Below are 13,133 nucleotides of genomic sequence, written 5' to 3'. Positions count from 1 at the left end.
TATAATATATCTTTATAATACAGAAAGTAAAGTGTACCTCAAGGATCAAAGACATATCAGCACCCACTACCGGAAAAAAAAAATGAGATCCAGAGGAACCATAATTAACGCAAAATCCTAAAAATTACAAGATAAAACAAGTCAACTGGGACCATCAGGGTTGTCCCTATCAAATTTTCTGCCAGGGCTCAAGGGCTACATCCGAAACAAATAAAACCAAAAACGTGAAGAAGATTGTCCAGAATCCTTTGGGTTTTCTTGATCCAACACTTAATTTTCGCTCTAGCATGACGACTTAAGTACTGCAGAATCCACTCTGGGTGTAGTACTCTGACAGCTGGGAAGTACATGGAAAACACCTGGGAGAAAAGGTCTGGAGTTATTCAGACACTCCAATATACAAAAGAGTAACTCCTCACCTCTACTCAGCTGAAAAAGTGTATACAATGTAGACATCTCAGATGTTGGTATGGTTTGCAGATTTTATAGCTGAGATTTAGATCCTTCTACATTTTTTGCAAGCTGGTCTGGTTTAAGCTGCCTCACTACCTCAGATAATCACTTTCAAAGGAGCAGACTATCGTACGCTTGTAGCTCCTTTAAAAATTTATTTATCAAAACTTATCAGTCTTATACACCTTGCACTTCCACAGAAAGGAGTCTCAGAAAAACAGCACACCTCCACAAAACTAGGAAAAAAAATACATTTTGGGCCATCCCCCAGCAGCCAACCCTGACTGTGAGTCCTGTAAGCATTTCACATCACACCAGCAATATCTGTGTCCCAAGCTTAAACCTGCTGTTGACATAGTAACTTCACTAGCTGAAATCTGGTCAATCTGGTCACCAGTGTTCCTCTAACACATTATTTTAATTTATTTCAATTATTTTAAAATGCTACAACACTTGTATTTCTGTTGATTAAAAACACACTTGACAAATAGATTGTACAATAAAGTTTATTAGCTGTTCTCCTCTTTCTAACAAAAGGAATGGATAGTGTTGATAATTCTTTACAAACCAAAGCTAATTTGGTTGTGCGACTGCCCCGTGACTGCCCTAAGTACATCCCTCTTATAAACAACCACTTTCAAATAAGCAATGGCAGATACCAAATAATCCAGGAATCAGAAAATTTAATTATTCAAGGCAGTTCCATGTTTTGGTACAACATATTTATAACATTCGGCACAGAATTTTGTGCATTGCAAATGGAAGATCTTGCACCTATGTAATCCGAGATGAACACGCACAGAAAAATAAGAAGGTATCATTGATCTGAATGCTCCCTTTGGTTAGGACATGCGTATTACAAGGGGCGGGAGGTGGAGAGACAAGCATCTGAAATTCCGTAGAAAAGAGGAGAACTTGCATGTATTTTTTTTTTTTCCTGTAACTAATATTCCCTGGACTTTATGCCCAGCCACCATAGCCCGTTTGATTTCTCGTGATTAAGGAAGGTAAATTCTAATTTGTATTTTTATTCAAAACAAAAAGCTAGGAGTAGGTGGTAAAAGAAAAATATATATTTTATATATATATATTTATACGTGTGCGCAACTATGTAAAGAAAATAATTCCCATAGTTACAGAGTTTAGTTAAAGAAAGTTTAATATATATATATATTTATTATAACAAAATAGGCAGTTATTGTGGGTAAAATAGTCATTAAAATCTGACTCCTAAGAACACACACATTTTAGGCTACGAGTCACCCTCTCATTGCCCTAACAACCATCTCTGCAGCTGTTTTCTGTATCACTGCCAATGGAAATTTGGCATTCCTCTGAAAAATACGTTTCCTAGCACCTAAACATATTTTAGGCTCAAAAATTGTGATGATGTTATCTATAAACAATTTCCGTAAGACACTATAAATAGTGTTTCATGAGGAAGATTAAAAACATTACACATCTTTGTCCCTAGCAATTTTATTGGCAAAAAAATGAAAAAATAGATTGTAAGAATATCCATATGAAATTATGAAAATGAATATCCCTTGAGGAGTAGTAATGGGAGTTGATGAAATCGCTAACTCAAAAATTTGTAAGGTTCTCTCTCTAACTGCCTGGAAGAAAAATACTGTGAGAATAGAATTTAATTCAGAAAATAAAAACTGAAATTGGTTGCCCTGACCAAACCATGCTATTCAAGTTAAGCGTGCAAAGTTACTCATAATTTACAGCTTCCTCGAATACAACTCTTCTTTCAATTGGTATGAAATTTTAAAAGTATGTCTATAAACCTTTTCTGAAAAATCTTTGAAAGTTACTTTCCCTTAAACATTAAGGAATTTTACCAAGCAATTCCCTCCCACCCCCACCCCAAACTAATAGCTGGTCAGGCTATTCCACTGTCATGTTTGAAAAATGGCAAACCAACAACACACAATAATACAAATTATTTAAACTAAGAGAGACACCAAATGTAAAGCATTATGGGAACTGCAGAATGCGATGAACAGGGTATGAACTGCGCTGGAAAGAACTAGAGGCAGGCTCCACTGGAAGGGCTTAAGAGTCATCCGATGTAGTAGGTGATGTCAGTTAGAAAATGAAAATGTTTTCATAATTTTTCCTTTGCTGGAACCCAGATGTAAGGCCCAGACTGCTCCTCAATGATCTGTTTCACTTGGTTGTAGATTTCTTCCAGTGTGTCTCCTTGGACAATAGCTGCAAAACATAACGTAGCAATCAGCAATCACCCTCCCCAGCTCCATAAAGAAACCAAGCTGTTCCAAGCCAAGCTGTTCTTTTCTCACTGGTAAGAGGATTTTAGATCACTGAAGGAATAAATACCCACTGGGATTTCTGGTTTCTGTGCTAGAGCGAAGTACATTGTTGATGCAATTGCAGGACACACAAGCACCATCTCTCTTACTCAGAGGTCTGGGGTTAAGAAGCAGTTTTCTCTTCACTGCAAAAATACACATGCAACTGAGGAGTTTTTTTGCTTTCCCTAACCACGTTAGAGTAAATCTGAGTGAATACAAATCCTCCAGTATTCTTCTTGGTCCAACTTTCATATGTGTCAGCACAAGAAGGCAAGACAGTACACGGTTGTGTCCTCACGCAGTCCGAGGCCTGGCTAGGGGTAACGCAGACTGGCTAACTCTTCAGTGGGATCCTGAAACTTCATAGCAAGAGTGGCTGACGTCGGGACTTGCACCTGCTAGCACTAGCTTGGGTTTTGGCCAAAAAGAGAATGAAGTCAAGGAGTTTGTGGCCCAGCCAACATATTCAAGTTTTATAAACAACAGACTTCCTTATACAATTAAAAGTGAACTTATATTCAGATGGTGTAAGTTACTTATATTTTCTCCAAGGTTAGAAAATAACTAGAAATGAGCCAATATGGATGTGTTTGACCTATCAGACTGAAGTACAGTCTGCTGAGAATGACAAAGTTTGAGCTGTTCTTAGCACGCTTCAGTCTGACAATGCAATCACCATGAGATAGCAGCTTCTTTTTAAATAGGATTGCCACCTCGGTGTTGATAATACAAGAAACAAAATTTATCATGAAAGCTAACTTTGGAGGCATGTCACACTCACTCTTTTGTGCATGAATACATTACTGCTGCTTCCAAGCTTTGCTTTCATGTATATTACTTCCTTTTTATTCCTACTTATTCCCATCTCTTAAAAAATATCTCTCCATCTGCAGCCCATTGTCATAGTGCCTGTGGGAGGAGGCTGTTCAGTTATTACAGCTCAAGTGTAATGTTTGCAGCACAACAGTGCATTAGAAAGATTCATAAATGTCTTTGCAATGCAAACAGCCATAAGCTTTAGCACCTTACTTCTCTCCAGCTACATTTAACCTCTTCCAAAGCTCAATGCCCTCAGAACAGAAGATGGATACTCTCTTCATGTGCTTCAGAGCAAAGTTTAAGTTTGATTAAACGTAACCTGATGAAGTTGATTTCAGTTACCCTACACGATGTGGTACTTTTTTAACAGATTAGAGAATGCTTCCCACATTATTTTAACGCCTGACTCATAGGGGTGGCAGCCTCCAAATTTTAAGCAGCAAAATGGATTTGTAATGTCTTTAAGTATCTCAAACAGATTCAGAAAAGGACTTCTGCCCTGAACTGGATTATCAAGGACAGAAGCCTGACAATTGCTATATTCCTTTGTCAAGAAGCATTATATTTCTGAGAAGAAACGTGGCCCTGACCACTAGTTCTCTTATAAAGGCCCACAGATTTTCGAAACACCTTGAATTATGTCCCTTAATTTCCTGATAAAGTGTCCTATACTATGCCCTGACACAGCCTGGGAGAATACCAGCTACTAAATAAATATTTAATTAATATCTATTAAAATTAACTCATATGCTTCCTGAACAACAAACCTGACACATTTGCAAGTCAGTTGATAAAAGTGTCTATGGTAGGAAGAATTTGCAATATATGCTGAGGGCCTCATGGCTCTCTATCTGCACCCAGGGAGCTATGGGAAGCATGGGAGAGCGAGAGGCAGTACTGGGATAAACTGGCAGCTACAGGGGGGCAGACAAAAAGGGATGGATTCAAGTTGTTCACTGTGTGGGTAACACGCAATGTAGAGAACGAGGCAGCAGGGAGACTGAGGCAGGGAGTCTGCTGGTTCTCCCACCTTCCTCCTATGGGAAGCCACCACCTCTTCCTACGTCTCTATCCAGGCTGTTGCGTTCACAGCTCTGCCCATGTACGATGTGGAAAGAGGAACTGGGCAAAGGAGTCATGTCACAGAAAGGAGATGAATGTGGCAGCAAACATTGAAACACTGCACAAGAGAACATAATAGGAAGGAAACGAGCAAATGCCTGTCTAGGACAGGAATAGCAAAGGCTCATTTCTGTCCTCCTGAAAATCCTGACTTGATCAATGTCCTCCTACTGCAAGCCACAATGCAAACAATTAGCACAGTCCGAGCGCTCGCAATCCATCCCTTGCTGTTACAGCTAGGCCCATGGCACACACAAATTTGATTTGCTAAGTTCTGTAATGCCACAGTTCCCAATCTCCAGAGATTTAATTAATTACCATAATTCTTTACTTCCTGATTTTAAAAACATGAAAGTTAATTTTCTACAGAGAGATTGCTAGGCAATCTCAGCTCTGAAAATAAAAATCTTTAAGTGTACAACATGTATCAACATAACAAGCATCTGCATTACAGTATCTGGGGAAGTGGTAGAAAGTCTCACAGTCTTTAAAATCTAAATTAAGCTCCCAGTAAATTTTTGAATATATTGAACTAATTGATCAAATTTAAATCAGCTGCTCTATGCCTCAAAACAATCACAGATTAGTCAGAAAACAAAGTTCAGCCTTATCTCGGCAGTGAGGCAATTGCCATCTTACAGCAAGCAATAAAATTTCAGCTCTGGCAAGGGAACACTCCCAAGCAAAACACACCTGTGAAGTGTTCAGTAAATTCTTGCTCCAGTTTCATGGCTCTCTCAAATGTCTTCCTGGCTTGCTCTTCTGTTAAGCGTTTATTCATTTCCCTGAAATTGAAAACACACATTTGAAAATAACTATCAAATACTTGGAGTCTTTTGAAATAAAGTTTTTCAATGTTGTCTGAGTATTAGCCCCTAATGAAAGGCAGTCTCCTAAATGACACATTTAAGCAAAGATTTTAGCAGGAATGAGCTGTTCCGACACTATGGTGCATGGACAATGACGTTCACTCTCAAGCACTTTAATATGGATCAGAAACCCCACCATCAAAATTAAACTCAAGAAATTAAATATTGCTTAAAATGCAAATATTACATTTATCTCCATGTAACTTGCAGTTGGCTTTTCAGATACAATGACAGTCTTAAACAATTAAGCCTGAGATACTTTACTTTTACTCACATGATATTTTCCACTGTTTTTGGTTTAATAAAAATGGAGATTGGGTACAGCTGGGCAATCTGCAACCTTTTGATCGCATTACCAGAAACATCAAGAATGCAATGTTTACCCTAAAAAGTGAGAGAGAATGGAAAATGGCACTAAGCAAAGTTTAAGTCACAGGTACGCATACCAGAATAATTTAGAAGAGAAAACACATCTCCACTGATGCCAATAAAACTACAGCATTTGCACCAATGATACTGTGATTCCACCACTTCGGCACAACGCCCCACAATGCTCCTTTCTTGGGATCATACATCATTTGAGAAGTTCCCAACTCTTCCTCCTTCCTTTCTCCACTAGAGGTTGCAGCCCAGTCAACAATGCAGGATCATCCGGTTGTACAACAGCTGTACTTCAACCACACCATCAAAATTATCACCTTTATTTTTAAAAAAAATTTAAGGATCCTTTAAGGTTGTGGCCTTGTCACAGATGCTGTTTCAAGAAGAGCCAGATGACTTAACCAGCACACCTGAGAGAGCAACCACCCCAGCAGGAGGGAAATCTGCCACTGTCGGAGCAGTTAGATGGAGTTGAACACAAGCACTCTTCTCACCCCAGGTATCACATTGCACAACACCAGGTTTGAGATGCTGAAATATTTATTTGGATGGATTATTTTTTTTTTGTCTTTTGAAAAACGACTATAACAACCCTTCTTTGGGTAATTGGAAGAGAATGTGGTAGGGCTGCTTTTCTCCCCATCGCAATTCTCCTACTGTAAGTAATTTTGCGGCTTTGGGATATCTCATCTCAAAGGTGCCTCCTATTCCTCAGCTCCTCTCATCTGCAATCCACTCACTTCACACAGTTTATTTCTTTCCTTTCTGAGCGTATGAGAAGTTTGGGACATCATCATTTCAGAAAGGAGCGGTAGGGAGGGAGAGGAACTGAGAGCCACTGTTGGGTGACTAAAATAAGATAAGGTTTTTTTAGCAGGAGATGGATGAGAACAGCAGAACTCTGTGACCCAGGATACAAACCCACAAGCACCATAAAACCAAAGGTTACCCATTTCACCAAATGCACTTCCTGAACTCCTGGGAGATCATGCCTGGGGCCATAAAGATGCCTCCTGGAGGCATAAAGAGCAGTCTGAGATGACCAACATGTTTCTGCTTCCTGGCAGAAGAGATCACTAGGAACATTTACATTTTATTTCTTGCCTAATAAGGACCACAGCATTTTATTTCAGGAATTCTTGAAAAGAAGTGTTCTTCTGACACGAACAACATCTAGCGGCTTGCTTTCAACTGATGACAGCTGCTTCCCAGATCCGTTTCATGGATCTGGGATGCTGAGAAGCATCATTTAAGTAAGGTGGTTGTATGTTCTAGGTAAGTATTTTATTATGTGCTCTGACTTGTCCACATCTTCCATCTGGTTTCTCTTCAAATGTGACACATGCTCTGGGAATTAAGAATTAAGAGCATTAACTGGTCCATTTTCGATTTTGGGATAAGACACTTAGTATTTGGTGCATTTAGCCCAACAACTTATGTCAGGCGCTGAAGGATTTTAGGCAAAAGGTGGAGAACTACACTGTGAGAATAGTATCTCTGCTGGGCCTTATGGAAAACAACTGCAGCAGTTTAAGCTGTTCAATAAATAGTTTCATCATTTAAGCACATATGACAGTTCCACAACTTCGTTCAGCTTCCCATACTGAGTATTGTTCATTGACTTTAACAATTTCTTACTGAATTTTATTTTCTTTATTTTCCTCACTATATATAACTGGGCTAGGTCCTATTCCACAGGGTTAGAAAGACAGCAGAAAAAAACTTCATCATATGAATGACAGGATCTCACCGTGTTCTCCCTGTTTATTCCAGTAAACTAAACCGACAGGAGTAATGATTCTCAGCCATTTGGCCAGCATGGTCTACACTGCTTTCCAGAGATCTACACTCCCGTATCACGGGGGTTAACCACACTTACCCTCTGCGTGTCCAAACGGAAAGTGCTCACACTTGTGAGTTCCCACCTAGAAAATAGCTGTTTCTTCTCTCATATAGATCAGTTAACAGTGTCTACTGTAAATGCAGCATACTTGTAAGCTAACTGGAACAACATTCATCAACCTAGTGTGGAATATTTGCACAGAATTTTCACCAAAAGTTTTCTTTAAAGCAAGCACGTTACTCTAAGAAACACAGTTCCCTCTTCCCCTTGTTTTTCAGGGAGCTCAAGTAAATTTCATTTTGAATTCAGAAATATTTAGATTTTGCAAGAAATAGTTAAAATTAAAAGCTGTTCAAGATAAAACCAGTAAAGTCAGACTTCAAAATGTGGTAGTTATGTAAAAACTGAGTTTATTACAGTCACTCTTTTCTATTTGTCAGCTAAATCCATGAAGGGCGCAAAACCCGTAAATTTTACAAGTTTCCTTCTGCACAGGTCTATATCAAATGGATCATCATATTAATTGACTCCACCACCACTATTCTTAATTAGTTAATGATCTATGTATGTGAGCTAGGCTAATTAGCCTGTAATTCCAATTATTTCTTCTCTATTCCCTTTTTATAAGAGGGCACAAACTATGGCTCCTCTTCTATTACTCCAAAGTTTCATTATTTCCTTAAATTCATTTGTGACAATGTGTTTTGTTTCTAGTTTTGTACAAATTCCTTTTAAAATCAGTGAGTTCCTAATCATTTCTTGCCATTCTTCTCTTTTCCCCTGTCAGCACAGTCAGATAATCACCTCAGTAAATGAAAGTAACTGGCACTGATTTACCTTTTCTGCTACTTCTCGCACTGACTGGACACTTGTTCCATAAAGATGATTATTGTACTGGCCAGCTTCAATGAATTTGTGATCCTGAATATCCTTCTCCATTTGCTCTCGAGAAGTGACAAAATGGTAATCACGTCCATCCACCTCATAATCTCGTTTTGGTCTAGTTGTATCTTTAAATACAAACCAGTAATTTTTAAAGCAAAACAAAAAACAGCGACTTTTTTTCCTACATTATCAAAAATAGCCTCCCATTTACACTGCAAATTTGTCACAAGCCAAGAGATGACTGAGAATTAAGATATCTCTATAAAGCTTAGACAATACATTAACTATTTAAATTCAACATACAGAGCGTAAGTCTTTTAAGGAAATTAACAGATAATTTGGAATTCTTTAGTATTTGCTGAAACTTACGTGGAACACAGGAGCCAAACTTGTCTGGAAATTCTGAGATCAGATCATCATTTATTCTGTCTTTCATGGGTCCCAAAACAATCACAGGGCGAGTGTAACTGACTATTAAACAAAGAAACAACATCAGTTACATTTTGGTATCTTGGGTAACTTTTACAGTTCAGCAAAATATGCTTTATCATGTAGTAATAGTTTTAATACCTAAAAGAACTCCTAAAGAGAAGGCAAATACGTTGAGGAATGTCTACTGATTAATAGCATAACGACAGCAAACTCTTAGATCAATACATCTAAGATCCCCCCTACCCTGGGGGACTGAAGAGAAGTTTTAAATTATTAAGTCTTTGGGAAAAAACACAAAGTAACATCATTCACTCCAATGAAACAGCAAAAGGGGAAAGTCAGAAAATCTCTCCACATCAAAGAATAGTAGGGTTTGTGAAATTCTAGTTCTGTGCTGGGAGAAGCTACTTCTTTTCCTCTAAGCACACAACTGAAATACTCATATATCAAAAGATCCAACTACATATGGCTTCTTAACTATTAGCACCCTTATAACATGAAGTATAACATCTTTTTAAAACAGCTTAAATTTTGGTAATGTTATAAAGCAGAAAATATCTGATTGTACTGCAAGACCCATGAAGGCAGTAATGTATAAGTATCTTCCCATTAACATATAATTTCAACTGTATTAAATTTTTGGTTTAGGCTCAGTCTGTCTTAACTGCACAAATAATTCCAAATAAATGAAGTCTGACCTATAAAATATATTTTAATTTGGCTCTCAGAACTATTTCCTTTCAGGGTTATTAATGCATTCATAAAAGGAACGTCTGAGATCCGGTAACTGCCAACCTTCTAACAATAAGCACTTTTGCTTCAAGATTAAAGGTGGCTCACTAGTGTCTCAAACCTTTTGATCTGTTTCGGTCACAGGTAAGCTTGGCTTACTTAGCAGAGGGCTTACCATTTCCCCATTTCTAGCACGCTCTTAACTCAAGCATTTCTCATCCATTATTTTATTTGGAGCCCCGCGAAATTACAAATTATGTAAATACTGTTATTTATTTTAGCAATAAATATAGCAATTTTTACTACTTCTGGAAGTTCACTGATGAAACGGAGCCTATATGCCATGATTAACAAGTTGGAGTGGGAATTCTATAGAGACAGGTGTGCCACGAAAGCAACTGGGCTGTGCCACTGATTGCACGAAACCAAAAATGATATCTCAACACTCAAAATTCATGTCAATACATGACGTACATTTACTTCAGCTGTCACCCTATTTGACAGGTAGTAGATATCATGTATTCCCAAAAGACCCCCTTTTTACAGATTAATTTACAAATATATTAGCTATATACCACATAATATAAATCAACCATTAGCATGGGTAGTGGTGAATGCGGACACTAAAAGAATTCCGTCTATCAAACACAGTGAAGCGAGATCAGAAAATATTTCCTCCTATCAATTTCTTTTCCACAAAAAAAAAAAGGAAAAAAAATTCCTGAAAAAACCTCACCTGGCAATTGCCAACCAGGCCAGCCAGGTAAGAAGCCCGTGCAGAAGTGGGAGACTGACATGTTTTAGAGACATTTCAATTAAAGGATCACAGAATCACTAAAATAGACACACTTTTTGCTGAGCCAGAAGAAAGAATCTGCAACAGTGAGGATGCTAAAGCAACATCAAATAGAAAAAAAACCTATAATTTGAGGGTCACACTGACAACACTTTAAAACATACCGTATTTTCTTAATGCAATGGCAACTTCACATAGTAAATTATTTTAAGCAGCACACCTTTGGACTGTGCACTAAATAATTTAGCAATTGCATTTAATAATTTATGCTTGAACAATGTAGCAAGTTCAAAACAGTGAGGATGTTCATCATGGCTCAGTACATAAGGACGTACAAAGCATTCTGATAATTCAGATCATATTTCTTTTATACTGAGTGAGACCTACAAACCTTCTTGTTGATTGACTGGTTCATATGACAAGACATATTCCTCTTGGCCACCTAAAATTTAAATGCAAAGACATATCTATGTATTTTTTTCTAAACCAACGCGTTTAGAGTCATTCAATGAACTACAGCGATACAGACGTTCCTCAGTAATACGCATTACAATGGTACTGATGAAGGACATTTTTCAAGAGCGATGAATTATAAAAATCACAAAGATAAGCCAAACACAGAATTTTAAAGCATAAGACACATACAGTATAAATAATTTCCTGGTTTATGTTAGCATGTCAAACTGACATCAAGCACAAGAAAAACTTTAAAGCAATCTTGAAATGCTCCCATACACGTTTCCCTGAATGAAATGCGTGCATGCCATCATTCACTGCTAGTGGCAACGACGACTTCATCATAAGCATTCTCCATACTTTAAAGCCAGCATTTACAATAATATTTTTCTGTACTTATACCGGAGGGCTGACAATCATGAATGCAAGGTGTACATCTTCCTTTAACTTTATCATGAAGTACTGTGTATATGAACACCTTCAACGACACTAATTCAAAAAAAAAATTACGATTGTATATAATCAATAACTAATATTTTATAAATAAACTTTTAAAAACCAAATTGAAAACAAGGAATATTTTGTATTGTTCTCGGCTCCAGAAAGCTCATCAGCAGTGAATGAAACTGAAATAACTGATTTTGACCTTTGACAGCTGCAGCTTTTTAAATGTTAGTGAAAGCATCTGGAACATACCTCAGTTGCCATCTCTCTACAAGACTACTTCTAGTCTAAAAAGGTATCTGAGTAAGACTTCCTGCAATGGAATCGCTAAAAAATAACTCCATGGCAGCAAAGAATTTAGAATTCTGAAGATAAAAGCTCAAATTATATGACGTTACTATGAACCCTGAATAAAATACAGTCCTTCAACAACTGACCTGTGTAATTTTGGAGCATTCTTTGGAACTGATATGCCATACTTAGAGCAGGCAAAGGAACATACCCATGCTACACCACAGTTGTACAGAAACAGATGGAAGATATAGGCTTTTATAAATTCATATGTTGCTTCTATATATCTGTTCTTTATTTCATAGCAAATACCACTCATCTAGTAAATCTAAAATTTACGATTTTATTAAGAGAAATATTTCTCTTATTTGCAAGAAATTTGCATTCAAATTGTTCTACAGCAATACATGAATGAACATTTTCATTATTAAGTTACTGCAAGTGAGGAATATGTTAAGACAGACATGAAAACATGCAACCTGTGTATTTTCGATATCTCAAACAGTTACTCATGCAAATGGATTTTAGAGGGACAGTATATACTTTCAGAACCCCTTTTAGGCTAGGGAGAGGAATAGGGAATCACCAGCTATTGACTCATCTATCAAAGATAGCTCACATATAATTAGATACTTCTTAGGAGAAGTCTCATTGCTATAAGGTCAAAAATTAGTTAAGCAAACTACTAAAGGGATATTAACAAGTAAAAAGCATCCCCCGGTCAAGGGCAAAAAGTATATATTGTCACTGTGTTTCAATACTTTGGAAAAATGAATATTAATAAAATGAACCTTTTGAACAACCGTACTCATCTGTAATCAAGATAACTTTCATATTAGAAAGCAGTAAGAAGAAATTAAAAAAACCATTTTAATAAAACGTGCATGGAATCCATGTGCAAATCCACGACATTCACAATAAAATCAGGGCTCCTCAACTAATAACAGAGTAAAAGAACTAACTAGTAGTACCAATAATGAGCTTTAAGCATACATAATACAAGGGTGAGAAAAACCCTGGGGGTGGGAAGAGAGGAAAGCAGCAAATTTACAGAGAAACAGTCATGGTTAGATAGTTTTAACAGAGTCATTTAAAAAGTTTGAATTTTTTAAGTTTGTCATACAAGCAAAGGCAACTTCCGTACATGCTCAGCTTGGTGTTATTCTCAGGGAACACCAATGCCTCCCCGAACTGTTACAGTCTAGGACTCTCTAAGCACTGTAAGCACTGGGGGGTTTATATAGATGTATAAACTTTCCTGGAGTGTAACCAGCTGGAAGAAAAAATGC

The 13,133-nt window shown here is 37.4% G+C and overlaps 1 protein-coding gene across 22 annotated transcripts in view; it reads right to left on the bottom strand.

The window, feature by feature from the left end:
- Window positions 1–945: 945 nt before the first annotated feature.
- DLG1 (discs large MAGUK scaffold protein 1) overlaps window positions 946–13,133 on the bottom strand; it is a 152,089-nt gene continuing 139,901 nt past the window's right edge. For 17 of the 22 annotated variants that reach the window (XM_069865360.1, XM_069865361.1, XM_069865362.1 and 14 more), the window contains 6 exons: window positions 11,045–11,095; window positions 9,063–9,164; window positions 8,646–8,818; window positions 5,859–5,968; window positions 5,409–5,500; window positions 946–2,673 (listed from right to left, as the gene is read on the bottom strand). In XM_069865360.1, the coding sequence (XP_069721461.1) occupies window positions 2,567–2,673; window positions 5,409–5,500; window positions 5,859–5,968; window positions 8,646–8,818; window positions 9,063–9,164; window positions 11,045–11,095 (635 nt within the window). In that variant the 3' untranslated portion in view covers window positions 946–2,566. Of the gene's footprint in view, window positions 2,674–5,408; window positions 5,501–5,858; window positions 5,969–8,645; window positions 8,819–9,062; window positions 9,165–11,044; window positions 11,096–12,635; window positions 12,672–13,133 lie in introns of all 22 variants that reach the window. The other 5 variants (XM_069865378.1, XM_069865363.1, XM_069865379.1 and 2 more) reach the window with 1 other exon arrangement.

Source organism: Phaenicophaeus curvirostris, chromosome 10 (genome assembly GCF_032191515.1).
Source record: "Phaenicophaeus curvirostris isolate KB17595 chromosome 10, BPBGC_Pcur_1.0, whole genome shotgun sequence".
Lineage (NCBI taxonomy): Eukaryota > Metazoa > Chordata > Aves > Cuculiformes > Cuculidae > Phaenicophaeus > Phaenicophaeus curvirostris.
Note: the sequence above shows the minus strand (reverse complement) of the source record. Positions and strands in the feature narration are given on the sequence as shown.